Genomic DNA, 18464 nt, shown 5'->3' on the forward strand with positions numbered 1-18464 from the left:
TCTAGTACTAGCATAAGAACCTCAGAAGAGCCCTGCTGGATCAGACCAGGGGTCCATCTAGCCCAGCATCCCGTCTCACACAGGGGCCAGCCAGTTCCTCTGCAGGGCCAACAACAGGGCAGAGAGGCCCAGGCCTTACCCTGGTGCTAACTCCTGGCTCTGGGATTCAGAGGAATAGTGCCTCTGAATGTGGAGGTTCCCCTCAGTCAACAGGGCTGGTAGCTATTGGAAGACTTCTCCTCCATGAATCTCTCTTATCCCCTTTTAGAGATGTTTATTCCTGTGGACAACACAACATCCTCTGGCAGCTAATTCCACATTTTAATCATCCTCTGTGTCAAGCAGTATTTCCTTTTGTCCATCCTGAACCTAGTCCCCCTCCTGTTTCATTGGATACCCTAAATTCTAATATTTTGGGAGGGTGGGGAAATCCCCTTCATCAATTCTCTCCACCCCATGCATTTTATATCCATCTATCAGGTCTCCCCTTAGTTGCTCTGGGAAGGTGCTCCAGCCCCACACTCATCTCCCCTGCCCTCCTCCGACCTTTTCCCAGCTCTGCAATGTCCTTTTTAAAGATGCGCTGACCCGAACTGCACACGGGGTTCAAAATAAGTCAGGGGTTGCATTCGAAGCAGCCCATATGCGGGTACCTTGAGCCTCATGCCCAGTTGGGCTGGACCGGGGAGAAACGGGTCTCCCCACCACTCTGAGGAGTCCGTCACAGATGGCACCAGGACGGGAGGGCTCCGGCGTCCTCCTCTAGAACGGCAGCTCAGTCGCAGGCAGAAACTGGCCGCTGTCAAGCGCCATTCATTCAGCAGAGCTCACCGCACATGGCCATCCAGCTGGCTGCCTGCCTGGCTCTGAGCTCAGCCTTAATTAATTGGGAAGAGAAAATGGACCGTGGGGATCCAAGGCTGGGGAGCTCGAGATTTCCTTCTCCCCTGCGCCAGACAGCACCCCGGAAAGGAAGGGGAAACGCCTGAAGGAGGCGAGAATCCAGGCCAAACTGGCAAGGGCGCAGATTCGTAATGAGAAAGACTTGCCTGGGTATCGACGCCTACTTCAAACCAGCCGGCTTCATCCACGCGCCAGTGCTGGGGAGAGAGACAAAAGGGCCTCATTCTTGCAGAGGACTGTGCAGGAACCCTGAGGCACACGGTCTTGCTCGGAAATAAAACAGGGAGGCAGCGCTCAATGCTTAGGCCCACAAAGAGGGCACTTTTCGAACAACGAAACCAAAGAAAAATCCCTGCCCACTTCTCTGTTCTGGCTAGCCTCCTGCAAGGCCAGAAGAAGAAAAAGAGGCGTTGGTTTTTAAACAGCGCTCTCCGCTACCTGAAGCCGTCTCAAAGCATCTTATTGATTGCCTTTTCTCTCCCCACAACAGACACCCTGTGAGGGAGGCGAGGCTGGGAGAGAAACCGCTCTGTGAGAGCAGCTCTAACAGGACTGTGACTAGCTCAAGGTCACCCAGCTGGCTGCATGTGGAGGAGCGGGGGATCTTAACCACCACACTCCGCAGGCTCGCCGGAAAGTCCACTGTGTGTCCACATCTGATCCGATCCCAGACAACGCACAGACACGGCAATCCGCCCTCCACCCTGTGAGTGGGTGGGTGTGTTGGGTCCATGTTTTTTATATCTTGTGAAAGATGGGAGATTGGCCATTTTCCTCCAAGCGCATTCTTGGAGAAGATGCCGGCTTTGTCAAGGAACAATGCTCAAGGGGGCATTCTCCCGCGAAAGGTTTGGGGGAAGAAAGGGCTGAGAATGGCTGCCTGCTTGTTAGCTTCCACCCTCTCTTTTCAGACAATGGCTTGTGGCACACCCAAAATCCTCCTAATAGGCACGGTCACCCTCGAGCCAGCTTGGGGTTGTGGTGAAGAGCCACAGCCTCTAATCTGGAGAGCTGGGTGACCTTGGGATAATCGCAGCCTTGTTAGCACTGTTCTCGTAGAGTGGTTCTGTCCGAGCTCTCTCAGCCCCAACTGCCTCACAGGTTGCCTGTTGTGGGGAGAGGAGGGGAAGGCAATTGGGATCCACTTTGAGGCTCCCTCGAGCAGTGAAAACCAGGGTATGAAAACCCACTCTTCTTCACTTCTGCGGGAACAGGGAAACACACACATTTTCCATGTTGGGTATACTTGAATGGTATACTGGCATTTTGAGCATGCACATACTACAGCACATAACGTCTCATATATCAGTGGTAGGCAAAATCACGAAACTAACTCGCTAACTTTGGCCATACCATGCAATCCAACTCAACGGAGAGAGCAATTATGCTAGGACTGGTCAGTGGGAAAAGAAAACCAGGCTGGCAAAGGCTGGCCAGGCTCTTGTTGCACATTCATTTTTATTGGGATAGTGGGACAGAAGTCGTTTCAATAAAACGGGCCAATAAATCTCATTCACCCGCAAAAAGGCTGCGGCCACCGCCCAACCTCTCATATCAGAAAGAGTCAGGCAGCGAGAGAGAACCAAAGGAGGCCCCTTTAATATTTTAAGACCCATGCAACCGTCCGCCCCAAACATCCCCTGATGCTGGGTCTGGCTAAAGAGTTTTCAGAGGAATCTTTAATTCCGCAGCAAGCCCATCTTCCCTTGCTCTGTCCTACATCCTTCCACAAGAATTCTGGGGTTTCCGCCTCCTGGGCTACACATCCTGTAATTTTCTCACCCTGAAATCTCCATCAAAGGATGCAGCTGGGAAGGGTAAGCGCCGGATTTATTTTGCAAGGGTGGATTTTGAAAAGACGCTTTAGAAGTCCAGAGAGAGGAACACCTTTGAGCATCATTACAGTACTGGGGCAGCACCAAGGAACTGGTTGGGAAGGTTCTCCAAAAAGGTGGGCAACCCATAACACCGGGGGTGGGGAGGTTGTGTGGTTTTATTGGTGCGTCGCTCTGGAGGGTTTAGTCTGGAAGGATTCTGCAACCCAAAACAGGCTAGGTGAGATTTCTTTATGGGACTGGCATCTCTGAGCAAGTGAGACAGAAAAGAAGCATATAAAAGCCAGGAATTCACCTGGGTGTTTTACCATGCCATTGGTGAGGTCACCAGAAGGCAGGCAGGGAACAGCCAGACAGCCCTCTATCATGCCTAGAGCCAGATCTGCCTGAGAGACCCCTTCAGACCCTTGAGGGCTAACAGGTATTGGATTCTGCGTTAGCCAAACGGAAAGCAGGATGGGACCCCGACGCTGAATGTGCCTTGTGGAATTCCCGGACCTGCAACCAGGTCAAACATTTTTCCTGTCGATCAAGTAAAAAATGTCCTGATGGGTTACTACAGTGGATTTTTTTTAAGAGTCTTAGTTGGGATTAGAGGGTGCAACGGAGAAGGAAAGAGTGGCCAGAGACTGGAATGTAACCTCCTCGAACAAAGGTTGTGTCTGTCGGAATGCCACCCTTTGTGTGATGTTTGCTGGTTTCTCAAAAAATCTAAACAGAACGTGAGTCCCATAGCACTTTGAAGACCAACAAAGATTGATTCAAGGCGTGAGCTTTCGAGTGCTTGCACTCGAAAGCTCACGCCTTGAATCAATCTTTGTTGGTCTTCAAGGTGCTGCTGCACTCAAATTTTGTGGTGCTCCTTTCAGACCAACGTGGCGACCCGCTTGAATCCAAAAATCTAGTTCGCTCCTGCAGAGAACAGAATGCTGAACTAAACTGATGCCAAGGTCATGGTTAGCTTAGGGAGCCAAATTCTTGCCTGGAGCCAAGGTGGCCTTGGGCTTTGGATCCTGTCATCACTGGGGGGTTAAACTTTAACCACCAGGAATAGATCGAATGCCAAAACAGGGGCTTCACTGTTTATCGTCTCTTAGAGAGTTTTTTTTTTTCAATGAGTTATCAATTTGACCTCAGAATCCGTTTTTACATATCTCTCTGTCAAACTGGCTGCTCTGAATTTCTTTTTCTTTTAAACTCACGCGGCAGGATTTTTAGCTCATTTTTATGCTACTTATACCTGTTGTGCTGAACAGCTTTAACTGCTGCTGCTTTTTAAAAAATACCGAGCGTTGACAACTGCCTTGTGGATATTTTATTTAGAGAGCAAAGGTGTGCTTTTTAAAGTAAGCCCAGGCGCCGGAAATGTTCCTTCAGTAGACACATAAAAAACTGAGAGAAGTTGTAACAATAACCTGCATTTTTATGGGGCCACAGAGTTTGGAATCACATCATCGCAGTGACACTCAGAACATCTATGTAAAGAAAGGGGGAGAGAGAAGCTTATCTATAACCCGTTCACCAAAATCAGAGTCCAGTAGCACCTTTAAGACCAACAAGGATTTATTCAAGGTGTGAGCTTTCGAGTGCAAGCACTCTTCCACGCCAACACCTTTTCTAGCACCATGCAAGGGTTTTAGGGCTTTTGACTGACTATTGGAGATCTGATTCGTTTTCCAGATTTTTTACAACATTGCTTTGGAGGCAGATGCCAACGCAGCACAAGAACCTAGGCCAAGATGCAGAAGTTAAGCTGTGGCAGTCCTTCCGTCTAAATTCCACATGTGCTCACAGGCTCCAAAAGTCACTACGCCACGATGAAGGTAAGGCTCAAACCTAACGCTTTGGAGACACAGCCCAGCCTCTTGGCTCCTGGACTGCAGCAATTGTGAAATTAGCCTGAACCAAGCATGAAAACCACACCGGTGTAAAAGAATAATGCCTTCTTGTTGCAGAATTCAAACTTCTGGGCGGCCGGTTAAGTGTAATTCTGGGCGAATGTAAAAAGACAGCCTAGTGGTGTGTTTTACCATGAATTAGCAAGAGTGACAGGGCTTAAAGTATAACACCTTTTTAAAACATACGTTCACATTCAATACGATGGCTTAAGTCAAGAAGGTATCTGGGGGGGGGATCTTTTTTTTTTAATGCAGCATATTTCTGCACCCTGAAATAATTTCCTCTGGCTTTATATTTTATTTATTAGGCAAGGAATCTCAGGCCAACTAGAGGCAGAGAAAAGGAGAGAACGAGATTTCCATGGTAAAAGGTATGTCCCTAGATAGGAAACTGGTGTGATATAAATCAAAGTATAAATTTAAAAAATTAAATATGGGCTACAGCAGGGGTAGTCAACCTGTGGTCCTCCAGATGTCCATGGACTACAATTCCCAGGAGCCCCTGCCAGCAAACGCTGGCAGGGGCTCGTGGGAATTGTAGTCCATGAACATCTGGAGGACCACAGGTTGACTACTCCTGGGCTACAGAGAGTCAGGGCACACCTGGACGTGAAGGTCACCGGAGGGGACGACAGCCCTTGAGCTCTGCCTCCTCCGCTCAGCACCGCAGTCCGGGTGTGATTAACAACGAAACGGCTCCCAAGCAGCCAGGCAGCTCTGCCAGGAAAAAGCTATTCAGCCGGGGAGAAGCTGCCAAGAGCCTCCCAAGATTTGCTATACTGGGAAAGGATTAGCATGGGGGGGGGGATGTGTTGCAGAATCACCCTGAGCCGCAAGGACCGGCGGAGGGCCGTTCAGGGCCCAGAACCTCATGTGACAAAGCTGAGCACCTATTTGGACGGAGGCCTAAGAAGAAATGCTGTAATGGTTGGACGGCAGCCCACCGGAAAGCAATCCCCCTTCTCTGATGCCTCTCCAACAATGCCTTTGCCCGGGAGAGTGCTAGGGGTGCTTGCGGTTGACAACTCAGGGTTAGGGAATTCCGGGAGATACAGAGGGCTTGGGGAAGGGGAGGGGCTGCCTAGAGTGCCCCTTCCAAATCGGACATGTTCTCCAGGAATTGATCTCTGTGAAGTGCTGAGGCAGGAATGGGGAGGGGTGTGTTTCACAGGTGGCCAACTGCGGATGGGGTAAGAAACTGCCAGGATGGAGAACAAAACGAGGAAAGGGCCATTCAGGGAAAAGGGTCTTTTCTTAAAAACAGACTGCAATGCAGGGAAAAATGGGTTGGGGGTGGGAGGATGGCTGGTGAGCTTGTGCGAATGCAGCCTTACAAACCGCCACAAGTCTGGTCACTTTTGGTGTTTAAGGGCTGCCTCCAAGTGATTATTGGGATAAATTGCCTTGGAAACGCAGCAGCTTTATGCAGGACCCTCCCAACCCTCCACGTTTCCCAGTTAAGGGGAAAGGCTACTCTAACAAATTGCAAAGATGACACAACTTCCAATGATAGCAAGAGAAAGAAATTTTACTCACAAAAATAGAAGCGCGTCCTGCATGACATAATCATGCTGGTAAAGGTAAAGGTAAAGGTATCCCCTGTGCAAGCACTGAGTCATGTCTGACCCTTGGGGTGACGCCCTCTAGCGTTTTCATGGCAGACTCAATATGGGGTGGTTTGCCAGTGCCTTCCCCAGTCATGACCGTTTACCCCCCAGCAAGCTGGGTACTCATTTTACCGACCTCGGAAGGATGGAAGGCTGAGTCAACCTTGAGCCGGCTGCTGGGATCGAACTCCCAACCTCATGGGCAAAGCTTTCAGACGGCTGCCTTACCACTCTGCGCCACAAGAGGCTCTTTATCATGCTGGTACGTTTACCATATTCCGAACAGGTTAGTTTCAAAAAGGTTAACTTGCTACAGCTCATGTAAGACAAGAGAGGAAGAGCTTATAAAACGGAGCTCTCCCACCAGGCTTTTGGTTGGGGCCAAAGCTAAAGCATATCTACCTATTCCATGGCCCCACCTCTCCGCCTACTAGTTACTATCGCTGAGTGGATGAAGCCCCAAATTACTGCCAGACCTTCACTTGCTCAAGGAATGAAATGATACTGCTGTTCAACTACTTTTATTGTTATTATTGTTATTAGTTGCGAAGTTGTGTCCGACCCATTGCGACCCCAGGCCTTCCTGTCCTCTCCCATTCCCCGGAGTCCATTTAAGTTTGCACCGACTGCTTCAGTGACTCCATCCAGCCACCTCATTCTCTGTCGTCCCCTTCTTCTTCTGCCCTCAATCGCTCCCAGCATTAGGCTCTTCTCCAGGGAGTCCTTCCTTCTCATGAGGTGGCCAACTAGTTTGTATATATTAAACTAATTTGCATATATTTTAAAAATTCTTAGATTCATTTTAAGCTTAAATTTTACTTTGTTGAAACTTCGTTTTAACTTATTGCATCAAATCATTACATTGGACATCGTCCTGAGCCGGCTCGCTGGGTGAGGTGGAATGAAAGTCAAATACATAAATTATAAATTAAGTAGAGAAAGGTCCTGTATATAAAATGAAAAAGAAGGCGAGCAATGATCAAAGGGATGGGGCCGACTGCCCAAGTGGACCCCGTCCCTTTCCCTTTCCTTCCCAGGTGCTCCTGCATGCAGAGTTACAACATCCAACAGTGAAAAGACTGGGAAGCTGAATCTGCAGCATTGGGAGCCCAAAATGGATGCATGTAGTCAGGGTAACTGGCCAAGATTCTAATTGGAAGGCTGCTTACAGTAAGAGAAAGACAGAAAACCTTTGTGTTAACAGATTCTGGAGGAGGCATCCTGGGACGGTCACCTCCGCTGTCTTTGCTCACAAGGATCTCGGGGCAGTTTGCTGCTAGTGGGCCAGACCCAGCAAAGCAATTTTGCTCTTTGATGGAGAGGACAGTGCCCTGATTCTTTCATGATGCAAGCTGTTACCCGCTGGGGGGGGGGGGTGGAAGAAGTCACGAGGCCTGGGAGACCCTGGCTCTAGAAAAGAGTAAGAGGCTCATATGTCAAGCTCCGATCAAAGCAACTCTGGCTGAGGCACAGGGAGGGGATTTTGCACCGGCGGTGGCAGCTAGGATTAAGGAAATCCACCGCACAATGGAGAGCCGTGCTCCGCCGCCGGAGGGGTCCTGCAATTAGCCGTCTGCAACAATACGGGAAGAAAAAAGAAAGAAATCCTCCCTTCCCCAGGCACGCCAGGCTTGTGCAAACATTTCAAGCCGGCCCTCAATGGTCTGCAGGCCTCCCGTTTCTTTTGGGAGAGGAGGGGGAACCGGCGGATGATCATACCCCCGGGGGCCGCAACACAAAAGGAAGCTGGAATCTAAAGAGTTAACCGCGTGGGGCTCGGAGCCTGGCATCCCGGATTGCACGTCCCAGGAGGACAAAGAAGGGGAGAAGTCAGCCGTGCCTTTGGCTGGGGAATAAAGGAGAGAATCCTTGCGGCAAGAAATGATTTGTCAAAAGAGGCAATCAGGCAGTGCTTTGCGATTAAAGAAGAGAGGCGCTGGGGCTGTGGTTTGCCCGCACACCCTGCCTCCCAACCCAAAAATGCTCCGCGGCAGGCCGTAAGGGCAACTGGGAAGCCAGCCTGCACAAGTTCAGGGGCACTGACTGTATCCATGCGCTGCTACCCACATTGCCTCTCTTTGATGTGAGAGTCTATTCTTTGGTTCCAGCGCCCAACCGCACGTTTTGAGAAGGAAACTAGTTCACAGAAGGGCCTTTACTCCGGGCGAGGTTTGCAGCCCTCCCCTCAGCCACCATGGAGACAACTGGACCCTACTTTCTGAGAGCAGCTGTCCTTAGCCCCTTGGAGAAACTGAGACCAGGGAGCATGCTGTTCTCCCTTCCCTTCTCTCTCCACAATGAGGTTCATCGTAGGAGTGTTTTGCCACTTTCAGGTTTGCCTGATAGAATGTGTCTCAAAAAACAAGAGGAGCAAACCAACGATGTCATCAGAAGGCAAGATATTACAGCTAAAGCTCACTTACTTTGGACACATCCTGCGATCAAACTCGCTAGAAAAATCATTGATGCTCAGCATGGTCAGCAGCAAAAGGAAACGTGGCCACCAAGGAATCCACTGGCTCGACACGATCCAAGCCGATACAGGGATGACCATGAACCAACTAAATGAAGAAGTCATTGACAGAAATGTATGGTGAAAACTTTCCTATAGAATTGCTGAGGGTTGGACATGACTGAACAGATGACATCATATATATATAGCTCATACAGGTCCAAATATCATTATAAGGATTTGTGGCTTTTCAATTCAACGATGGTTTCAGCTCTATTTCTATATATCAATATGATATACGTTTTATTTTGATGCTCATCTTTTATCTGTCAGTACTTACGTTACTCTTTGCTGCATTGAACTTTTGTGAAAACGTTTTTATCGTTGGTCTATGAGCAGAAATAAATGGTCAGGACTGGTCTGCATCTTTTGTCTTTCACGATTTTTGAGAGCCACCTTGGGAAGGAAGCATCTCTAGAAATTGCCAGAGCTATAATGAACATGGAGGTTCGGAACACAGGCCCCGATCCCTTTCATCCAGCTGTTTCTGGAAGCCAGAGAGACTTTACTGCAAGTAGACCTCCAAAGGAAGGGACATGCAGGAAGAAATGGGGTATATTCGTTTTGAAACGGGGTGCTGAAGGAGAGTTCCATGGACCACCCAAAAGAGAAATAAACTGAACGCAGCAGGCAAAGAGAAAGACCCCAGGGGAGATGAATCGACTCAATCAAAGTTTGCAAGACCAGAGCGAGGCTGGTGACAAGAGGAAATTTTGGAAGACATCAACTCATAGGGTCTCCATAAGTGACTTGACGGCACTTAGCACACACTCAACTGACAGTAAGGCTGGAAAAGTATTCTGGCCATCCCCTTGGAGAAACAGGCTTCTGACTGGCTTCCACCGATTTGTGTGGGGCCCACCACGCAATCTACAAGGCCACTCCATAGATCCCCATAGATCTGAGAGCCTCAAGATCAGGTGAAGAGCTACTCCCATTTGCCATAGGACTAAATCTCCAGGATCAGCCCTGTAGAGCAGCGGTGGCCAAACGGTGGCTCTCCAGATGTCCACGGACTACAATTCCCATGAGCCCCTGCTGTTGGCAGGGGCTCATGGGAACTGCAGTCCATGGACATCTGGAGAGTCACCGTTTGGCCACCCCTGCTCCAGAGATTTGCTAGCTAGCCCAGATGGCAAATTCCCCCATCACGTAACCTGCTGTGTAGCCCCGTGAACCTTAGATATTTCTCACCGCTGTGGCTGTTATTAGAAAGGATGAGTTGCTTGCTCTCCAGGTGGCTGAGGGAATCATTTGAAAACAAAGCATTGCCAACGTAGGCTAAATGCTTCAAGATGTTTTCCCTCCTCAAATAATTATATCCCTTCTCATGGGATCTTAATTGAGTGCACACAGAAGCACACACTTGGGGTGCATCCATGCGGGACTTTCAAAAACGATGCGGAAGCACATCTAATCCATGCCCGGCCTCTCCAACCTCAGAGGCTAGGGTTGCCAACCTCCATGTGGCACCTGGAGATCTCCAGGCGGCCAAGATCTGTCCCCCCTGGAGAAAATAGCTTATTTTGGAGCATGGATTTCATGGAAATTTACTCCAACCGAAGTCCCTCTCCTCTCCAAACCTGACCACATCCAGGCATCACCCCTCAAAATCTCCAGGTGTTTCCCAGGCCAGAGCTGGCAACCTTACGAGACAGACCTCTCTTTAATTTCTGCCTGTCCTCCCTGACACAGGACAGGAAGCAAGCTGTGAACCGAGCAGGAAGGAGGAGAAAGGCTCCTGGGAGCTCATGATGGAATGACACGGAATCACAGCTGTGGGTAAATTGTCACTCTGTTGTTCTCAGAGGGGAGAAGGATGAATCAGCCTCAGGAGCAGCCGTCCCGGAGAGAGCCACGCATCGCTAATGAACACAGCGAGATGCTGAGGTCTGGATTTAAAGCAGGCAAGGCAATCTGGAAGAAACAGGACGGAGGCTGCTGGCAAAGGGAGCCCCAACAGGCAAACAGGCTCTGCCCTTCCTCTCCAGTTTTCACACCGGACCAAGCAAGAATGCAGCCGCCCGAACAGCAGCAACAGGCACTACAGGGCCTCTTATTTATTTGTTTGTTTACTGTATTTATTATATGCCGCCCTCCCCGAAGGCTCAGGGCCGTTTACATGAAACAAGAAAATGATATCGTTTATCGCGACAGCAAGGTGATAACAACGATAGCATCAACGTATAAGTAACAACAACAATAACATTAAAGAATGGTGGAACCTGGAGGAGCCTCAGCTCAGCTCTTGCTGACCAAAAAGCACCTGAGCTCGAACCCAGCTTAGAGCAGCAGAAGATTAACTGGGAGCAACAGGATGCATCCCCACATCACTGAATTGGATGTGACCGGAGCATTCAGGGTCAGATTGGTCATTTAACTCACGGGGAAATTTCTTGTTGGGCCGCAGTCGGGACAACTGAGTTCCTGCCACCGTCTGGGGAGAGTCCTCCAAGAGAGGGGTAGTCAACCTGTGGCCCTCCAGATGTTCATGGACTACAATTCCCATGAGCCCCTGCCAGCATTCGCTGGCAGGGGCTCATGGGAATTGTAGTCCATGAACATCTGGAGGGCCACAGGTTGACTACCCCTGCTCCAAGAGAACCCTGTTTGCTTTAAAAGCTGATCCTTCCACAGTCATCAAGAAACCCCAGGGTGTCACAAAACTCTATACCACACTGACTTGCCTGCTCTGTCATGTCAGAAAAAAATGAACGTTGAATGTTTGGGAACCAACAGGAGTCTCTCCTTGCGAGCCAATTGGACATGCAAATGTTTCCTGAATTTTCCTACCATTTGGGAAAGGAGAGTCCAATTATTTGGGCTTTTTCTTTTCTGGAACAATATAGCTCTCCCTCTCTCCCTCTTTCTACCCACAGGTTCTCATGGGATCTTACAGCATAATAAAATACATCCTGAGTGCACCTGATCATAAAACAGATTGAAACTGTGTAATTACAATATCAAAAGCTATTACCCCGTCCCCACCCACAACAAAGCCGGCCCAGCATCAAATTAAGACGTGCGTTTTAAAAAGGCTAGAATTCAGGAGTCAGCAGCAAGACACACAAAGCCACTCAGCCTAACAAATCATCTCGCAGGCAAACAACTAGGAGAAGGGCATTCTGGAAGCTGGGCACCAACAACCCAAAAGGCTCTGCTTCTCATCACAGTGAATCTCAAATCTGCTACCGGTAGAAGACGAGATGGATCTTAATTGCTGGACAGGATCACACCTTCCCTAGATGGTGGCTGGAGATTTCTTCAGATTACCACCAATCTCCGAGTGACAGATCCGTTCCCCTGGAGAATAAAGCTGCTTTGGGGGGTGGGCTCTGGCATTATGCCCTACTGGAGTCCTTCCCCACCCTAACTCCCTCCCCCCTTCTCAGGTTCCACTCCCAACATCTCCAAATATTTCCCAACCCAAAGTCGGAAGCTCTACTTCCTTCCCCAGATGGATAAAAGGCCTCTTTGGGGCACTCCCTGCAGCCTGCCTTCTTATTCCCAGCATGAAACTCCACCGGAGCTTTGGAATCTTAAAGATTAAGCAAGAGGGACGATGCCACCAAGTCTCCGGTGCCAATCCCTGAAGCAAAGTCTACCTCCTGGGTTATCTGGTCCCATAGAGTTAACGCTCACCTGTTTGCACCCTAATGCCCAGGCCAGCCCAGTCTCACCAGATTTTGGGAGCTAAGCAGGGTCGGCCCGGGCGAGTATTCGGGGGAAAGACCTCCAAGCAAGACTACACAGAAGTAACCGCCCAGAGCTGCAAAGAAATGGGCGGTATAGAAATCTAAATAAATAAATAAAATAAATAAAATGACAGGGCTTCTCCAAACTCACAAGCCTGTCCCGATTTTCAGCGCCTGTTGGTGGTCTCACCTTCCGCCTTCAGGTTTATTTGAACTGCACAGACCAAGCAGTTGCTTGGGGAACGGGATTCAGGCGGGGGACCAAGAGGGGAAAACACACACCGTCATGAAGACAGAATTATGTGCCCCCGCATCTTTGCACTGCTGTGGGTCCCCCCCCCCCCGCCAATGAAGGATCACAGGAAAGTCTCACGGTTGGTAAGGTTAAAGGCCATGGACTCAGAATAAGTAGTATCCAAATAGAAGTAGAAAAGTTGGTTCTTATATGCTGCTTTTCTCTACCCAAAGGCGTCCCAAAACGGCTTCCAATCGCCTTCCCTTTCCTCTCCCCACAACAGACACCCTGTGAGGGAGGTGAGGCTGAGAGAGCCCTGATATTCAAGCTCCATCAGAACAGCTTTCTCAGTGCTGTGGCGAGCCCAAGGTCACCCAGCTGGCTGCATGTGGGGGAGCGGGGAATCAAGCCCGGCTCACCAGATTAGAAGTCCGCACCCCTAACCTCTACGTCAATACTGCCCCTCCTGGTCAACTGAGAGCAGAGACCACCTTGCCTAGCTCTCAATACCCTCCACCTTCTCTGCTTAAACAATAGAGCTGCTTCCAAAAGGTTGCAGACAGGACTTTGCATCCAGGTGGGAGACAGGTGCCTTTCCTGTTCCACACTCTCTGGCTTGTGCCGAGTCAGTCTTCTGCTACAGTGTGCTCTGGAGACACATGAAAGCAGCAGGGAAGATTTGTACCACTCCCGAGTATCTACAAAGCCTGGCCATGAATTGAATCCTTTCCCAAAATCCTTTAGAAAAAAGGAGCTGGTGTTTTATACCCCACTTTTCACAATCGGCAGGAGTCCCAAAGTGGCGTACGGTTTGGCCACCCCTGTACTAAAGGCATAACCACCCCCCACCAAGGCATAAGACTCTAAATTCAGAGGAGAAAGGTTGCAGCACAGTTCTAGAAACATGCTCATAACACGCTGACCCTCTGACAGTGTAGCCAGAACATGGGAGTCACTCCAGTCTAAGCTCCCCCGGAAGTCAAGGGGCTAATACTGAGTAATTCTGCACAAGACTATATTCGTTTTCCTTAGACATCTTCCGCCTCTGCTTTTGGGACGCTGGGTAATGAGGTGGAGAACAACAAGCTTCTCAAAATGTCTTCTGGGAAAGCTTAACGTCAGAAAGGCCAACGGATATCCCCGCCAGGCAGCCCGCTCACCGACCCCAGCCTGCCCCTGCCGCACGCAGCTGCATCAGAACATTGGCTGCGCTCTACGGCACACTCCCAGCCAGCCACACGGATGAGACTCCTCTGGCCTGGCACGTGCCCCGTGAACATTCCCAGAATACTCTTGCCATGTGCACGGGTGCTCTTCGGAGGCAGATGAGTCCGTGGGAAAAGCGGGGCTCTGAAGCAGGAAGTTTTGCGGGGAAGGGAGCCCACTGGCGGAGGGGATGAAGAGATCGCCTGGGATGGTTTTCATGCAGGGTTCCACCCAGGATCTCTTGAACTCATGCTGTGCTTTAAGGAGGGTGCATCTGTTCCCCAGAGGCACATGAAGCGAACATGCGTTCGCTTTTCCACACAGCCCCTCACCTTCATCTTTCTGCATTAAAAAATAGTGTTACTGTCACTCACGAACCAGACGCGAGTTCAAAGGTGCATTGAAGGCAAACATGCATGCGCCACTGGAGATCTATTACTGTATCACCGGTGTGTGTTTTGCCCTAGACCAGGAGTGGCCAAACTGTAGCTCTCCAGATGGCCATGGACTACAATACCCAGGAGCCCCTGCCATGGCCATCTGGAGTCACAGTTTGGTCACCCCTGCCCTAAACCAATGCCCTGAAGGAACCCAAATGAGGATGCCAACCTCCAGGGGGGGACTGGGAATCCCCCGGGATTGCAGCTCATCCCCAGGAGATCAGATCTCAGGAGAAAATGGATGCTCTGGAGGGGGGAACTGTATGGCACTGTACCCAACTAAGGTATCAGGGGTGCCAACGTCCAGGTGGGCCCAGGAATTACAGCTCATCTTCAGATTGCAGGGATCAAATCCCTGGGAGAAAAACAGCTGCTTTGGAGGGGGAACTCTGTGACATTCACCCCACTGTCACTCCCAGGCTCCATCCCCCAAATCTCCAGGGGTCTCCCAACCTGAATCTGGCAACCCTGTCTCCATCTCCCACCAGTGTCTAGAGGGAACCTGGTAGCCCTAAACTCAATCCAGATCAGGCCACAGGGATACAGAAGCATTTGGAAAACTCCCCCCCCCATGCCATTTCCCTGACTGAGCAGAACACACACCCCAAATTCTGAAGCCTAGAAGGATGGAGGAGGGGAAGAGGTGTGCATCCTCCCCCAGGGGGTGAAAGGAGACCAGAGTAAAGAGCATTTTTGGCCCAGAAACTGGCAGGCACCGGGAAGAGTCTTGCTCCTCCCCCCTGCTGTGGCCCCAATCCACCCCAGCCCTCCTCAGTCAGAAATCCTCACCCTCAACGGCAGCACACGGCACTCCCCGCGGCCCAATCGAGGCAGGGCTGACACAAGATCTGACTGCAGCATCGGATGACGGGCGCGTGCAAACGGGACGGTGCGAGTCTGACACGCTAAGGCCATGCGCCGCCTCACGTGTCCGCCCGAGCCGCTCGTCGCTCTGTGCATGAGTCGTCCGGCAACAGCCCCACACGCCCCCCTATCCTTTGGAAACAGGTCCAGTCAAATCCATGCTAAAAGCAGATGACCTTGAGCAAGCTGCCCTTTCTCTGCTGCAGTTTCCAGAACTGCTGGGGGGGGAGTGGGGGGCAGCCTGGCCACCTAGTCCACAACATCACAAGTGTGCGTTGTGCATGAGTGCATCAGACCCTCTTTACCAGCTCATCAGCTACATATGGCCTCATAAGTCTGGTGACCCAGGGGTGATTCTAACTCACCAAGGGGCTATTTACTCATCGAGGGGCTATTTACAAGCCTAGAGGGGGCTGCACGGTTGAGATATGAAATGCTCAAGGGGGTAAAAAAAGCCAATCTTGAGAAAGGAACCCTTGCAACGCTTCCTTTTCATACAGCTCTCTGGCTACAGGCTTCAAAATCATTTCAGTCGTTCCTACAAACCACACTGCAAAAAGAGGCCCGGTTTATGAGAGACTTCGGTCCACACAGTGGAGGCCTGAGAGGCAGCAGACGCCCGCTTGGAGTCATCCAGAGATGTCAGGTGCAGAAGAAATGATTTGCAGCTGGATGATCTCTGACCGAGAGCTCTTACTGCTCCACAGGCACTGAGGCAGGGGTAGTCAAACTGCGGCCCTCCAGATGTCCATGGACTACAATTCCCGTGAGCCCCTACAATTCACGGGAATTGTAGTCCATGGACATCTGGAGGGCCGCAGGTTGCCCACCCCTGCTCTAGACGGAACACTCTGTGACCCCTTCAAAGTCAGCTGGAGTGGGTGTAACTCTGCCTTGGGTGACGCTGCCAACCGCCCATCTCCCTGGTGCCCGAAGAAATTCCCGGCTTGGTCTGTGTGCCATCCCCGATTGCCACCTTCCCTTTCAGAGGAGGAAGCCTGAGCAGGAAGGGCCCCTTCCACCGTGGGTCTCCCCCTGCCCCTGATGGTCCAAGCTCCACCCGCCTCCCCGTCCAGGTCCCTGTCCCCCTGCACAGGTGATGCCAGGTGGGGAGCCAGGAGTCCCACCCCAGCCTTTGTGGTCAGCAGGAAAGGCAGGCTCAAGGGGCTGGGTGCGAATCCCACCCACCACCCACCCGGGCAAGGCAAGGCAAGGCAAGGCGCCGGCTCATCTGCGTCCTGGGGATCAAAGTGCGTTTTGGACCACCAGCCCCGAGGGGGGGGGGAGAGGGTTGTCCTACCTGCGCCGCAGCCATGGCCGTGGGGCGCGGTGGGGTCGGCGGCCAGTCTCTCCAGCAGGCTGTCCAGCAGGCGCTCGGGGCTCTCGGGCTCGGCCAGCGGCGCCCAGCAGCAGGTGGGCACGGCCTCCGGGCTGAGCTGGCCCTCGCCGCCCCCGCCGCCCCCTCCTCCTCCGCCGCCGCCGCCGCCGGCGGGCGAGAGCTCCTCGGAGGAGAAGGAGGTGGGCGAGCGCAGGGCGGCCTCGGGGGGCCGCAGCTCCAGCCAGCGCCCGTCGCCCTCCGGGCCCGCCTCCGGGGCCTCGTCCTTCAGGAAGCCGGGCAGCAGGATCTTGGACACGCTCGGCCGACGGCTCAGCTGCGCCCCCGACGACGCCACCGCCACCGACGCCGAAGCCGCTGCGGTGCCCCCCGGGCGGGCGGCCAGGTGCGATCCCTGCTTCTTGAGGAATTTCTCCAGCGGCTTCATCCCGCCGGGCGCGGCCGGGGCGGCCAGGGGCGCGGCGGGGCCCCAGCACGGGGAGCGCGCCTCCGCCAACGCGCCCGCCGCCGCCGCTCCAGCAGCCCCAGCCGCCACCGGAGCCGCCACCACCAGCAGCAGCAGAGATCAGCCGGCCATGGGCGCCCGGGCAGCAGTGGCCCTCCTCCGCCTCCGCCTCGCCGCCACCCGCCTGGCCAGGGCCAGCCGGCTGCTGCTGCTTCCAAGCGCCCGCCTCGCTCGCTCTCTCGCCTCTCTGGCTAGGCGCACGGCTGCGGCCGGCGGGCTCCGCCTTTCGGGAGGCTCATGGCAGCGCGGGACGCCGACGCCGGCCCAGGGCGCCTCGCAGGGACCCTCCTCCTCCTCCTCCTCCCGCTGGCGCTGCTGCGGGGACCCCTCCGCCGCCGCCTCCGCCGCTCTGCCGCCGCCGCCCGCCCAGCGCCAACCTCGCCGCCGCCGCCGCCGCCGCCTTCGGGCGCGCCCCTCGCCACGCCCCCTGCGCGCCACGCCCCCTCCCGAAAACACGCCCCGCCCACCGCGGCCGCCGCTCGCCGCGCCCTGGGAACGGCCGCGGGGCCCCGGAGACAGGCAGGCGGAGACGCACGGCAGCCCCTTTCCGACAGCCTCCCGGGGGCGCCGGGGCATCCCCCGCTATCCTCTCCCCCTGCTCCCCGGGAGGAAAGGCGGACTCCGGGGCAGTGGGCTGCAGGGATGTCGACCTCCCGGTGGCGCCGGGAGATCTCCTGGAATTGCGGATTCTCTCCGACTGTTCCCCGGGAGGACAGGGAGGCTTTGGAGGGTGGCGCGTGGGTCCTGGCACCCCACCTGGCCAACCGACCGCCAGCACAGCAGACAGGGAAGAAAGTGCCCAGTGGGACTTGGGATGTGGGTCTCCAGGTGGGAGCAGAAAATCATCAGGGGTGGGTGGAGGCAAGTCAGCAAGCCAGAAATCACCGGGCAAAAAAGCCCGCTATGGTAGACACAACTGCACAATCAAACAACCCCCCTCCCCTAAATGTAATATTCAGTTTCATTCGGTTACAGGTAAGCTTTGCAAAATTGCTGGCAGTTTCTCAGGTCAATTGCCCCACTGTTGTCCACAAGAAGACCTGGAGAACTTTATCCCTCCAGGACAGGCGTTCTCAACCTGGGGGTCAGAACCCCTTTGGGGGTCGAATTACCCTTCCATGGGGGTCATGGCAGGGCGAGCAGCTTGGTTGGGGAAGATGGAGCTAGATCAGTCTGGAGCAGCGGAAAAGAGCGAAATTGGCATGGTGGGACAAGAGGCAGAGCTGAACTGGGAAACCCCAGAAAAAATTATATACAATTGTGAACAATGGATCTTAACGCCATGGGTCAGTTTCGGTTTAATTTCCGTGAAAGAATCCTTGCATAGTTTTATGGCTGGGGGGGGTCACCACAACACGAGAGTCACGGCAGTTGAGAAATAGGACGTTTGAAAACTGAATGGTCTCTTTTCAAGGGGGCTCACGTAGT

General features: G+C 52.7%; 1 protein-coding gene across 1 annotated transcript in view; it reads right to left on the reverse strand.

The window, feature by feature from the left end:
* RAPGEFL1 (Rap guanine nucleotide exchange factor like 1) overlaps positions 1–17379 on the reverse strand; it is a 55429-nt gene extending 38050 nt beyond the window's left edge. The window contains exon 1 of the mRNA XM_077314212.1: positions 16496–17379. Coding sequence (XP_077170327.1) covers positions 16496–16958 — 463 coding nt within the window. The 5' untranslated portion in view covers positions 16959–17379. The remainder of the gene's footprint in view (positions 1–16495) is intronic.
* Between the last annotated feature and the right edge of the window lie 1085 nt (positions 17380–18464).

The sequence above is a fragment of the Paroedura picta genome, chromosome 16, assembly GCF_049243985.1.
Source record: "Paroedura picta isolate Pp20150507F chromosome 16, Ppicta_v3.0, whole genome shotgun sequence".
Classification (NCBI taxonomy): domain Eukaryota; kingdom Metazoa; phylum Chordata; class Lepidosauria; order Squamata; family Gekkonidae; genus Paroedura; species Paroedura picta.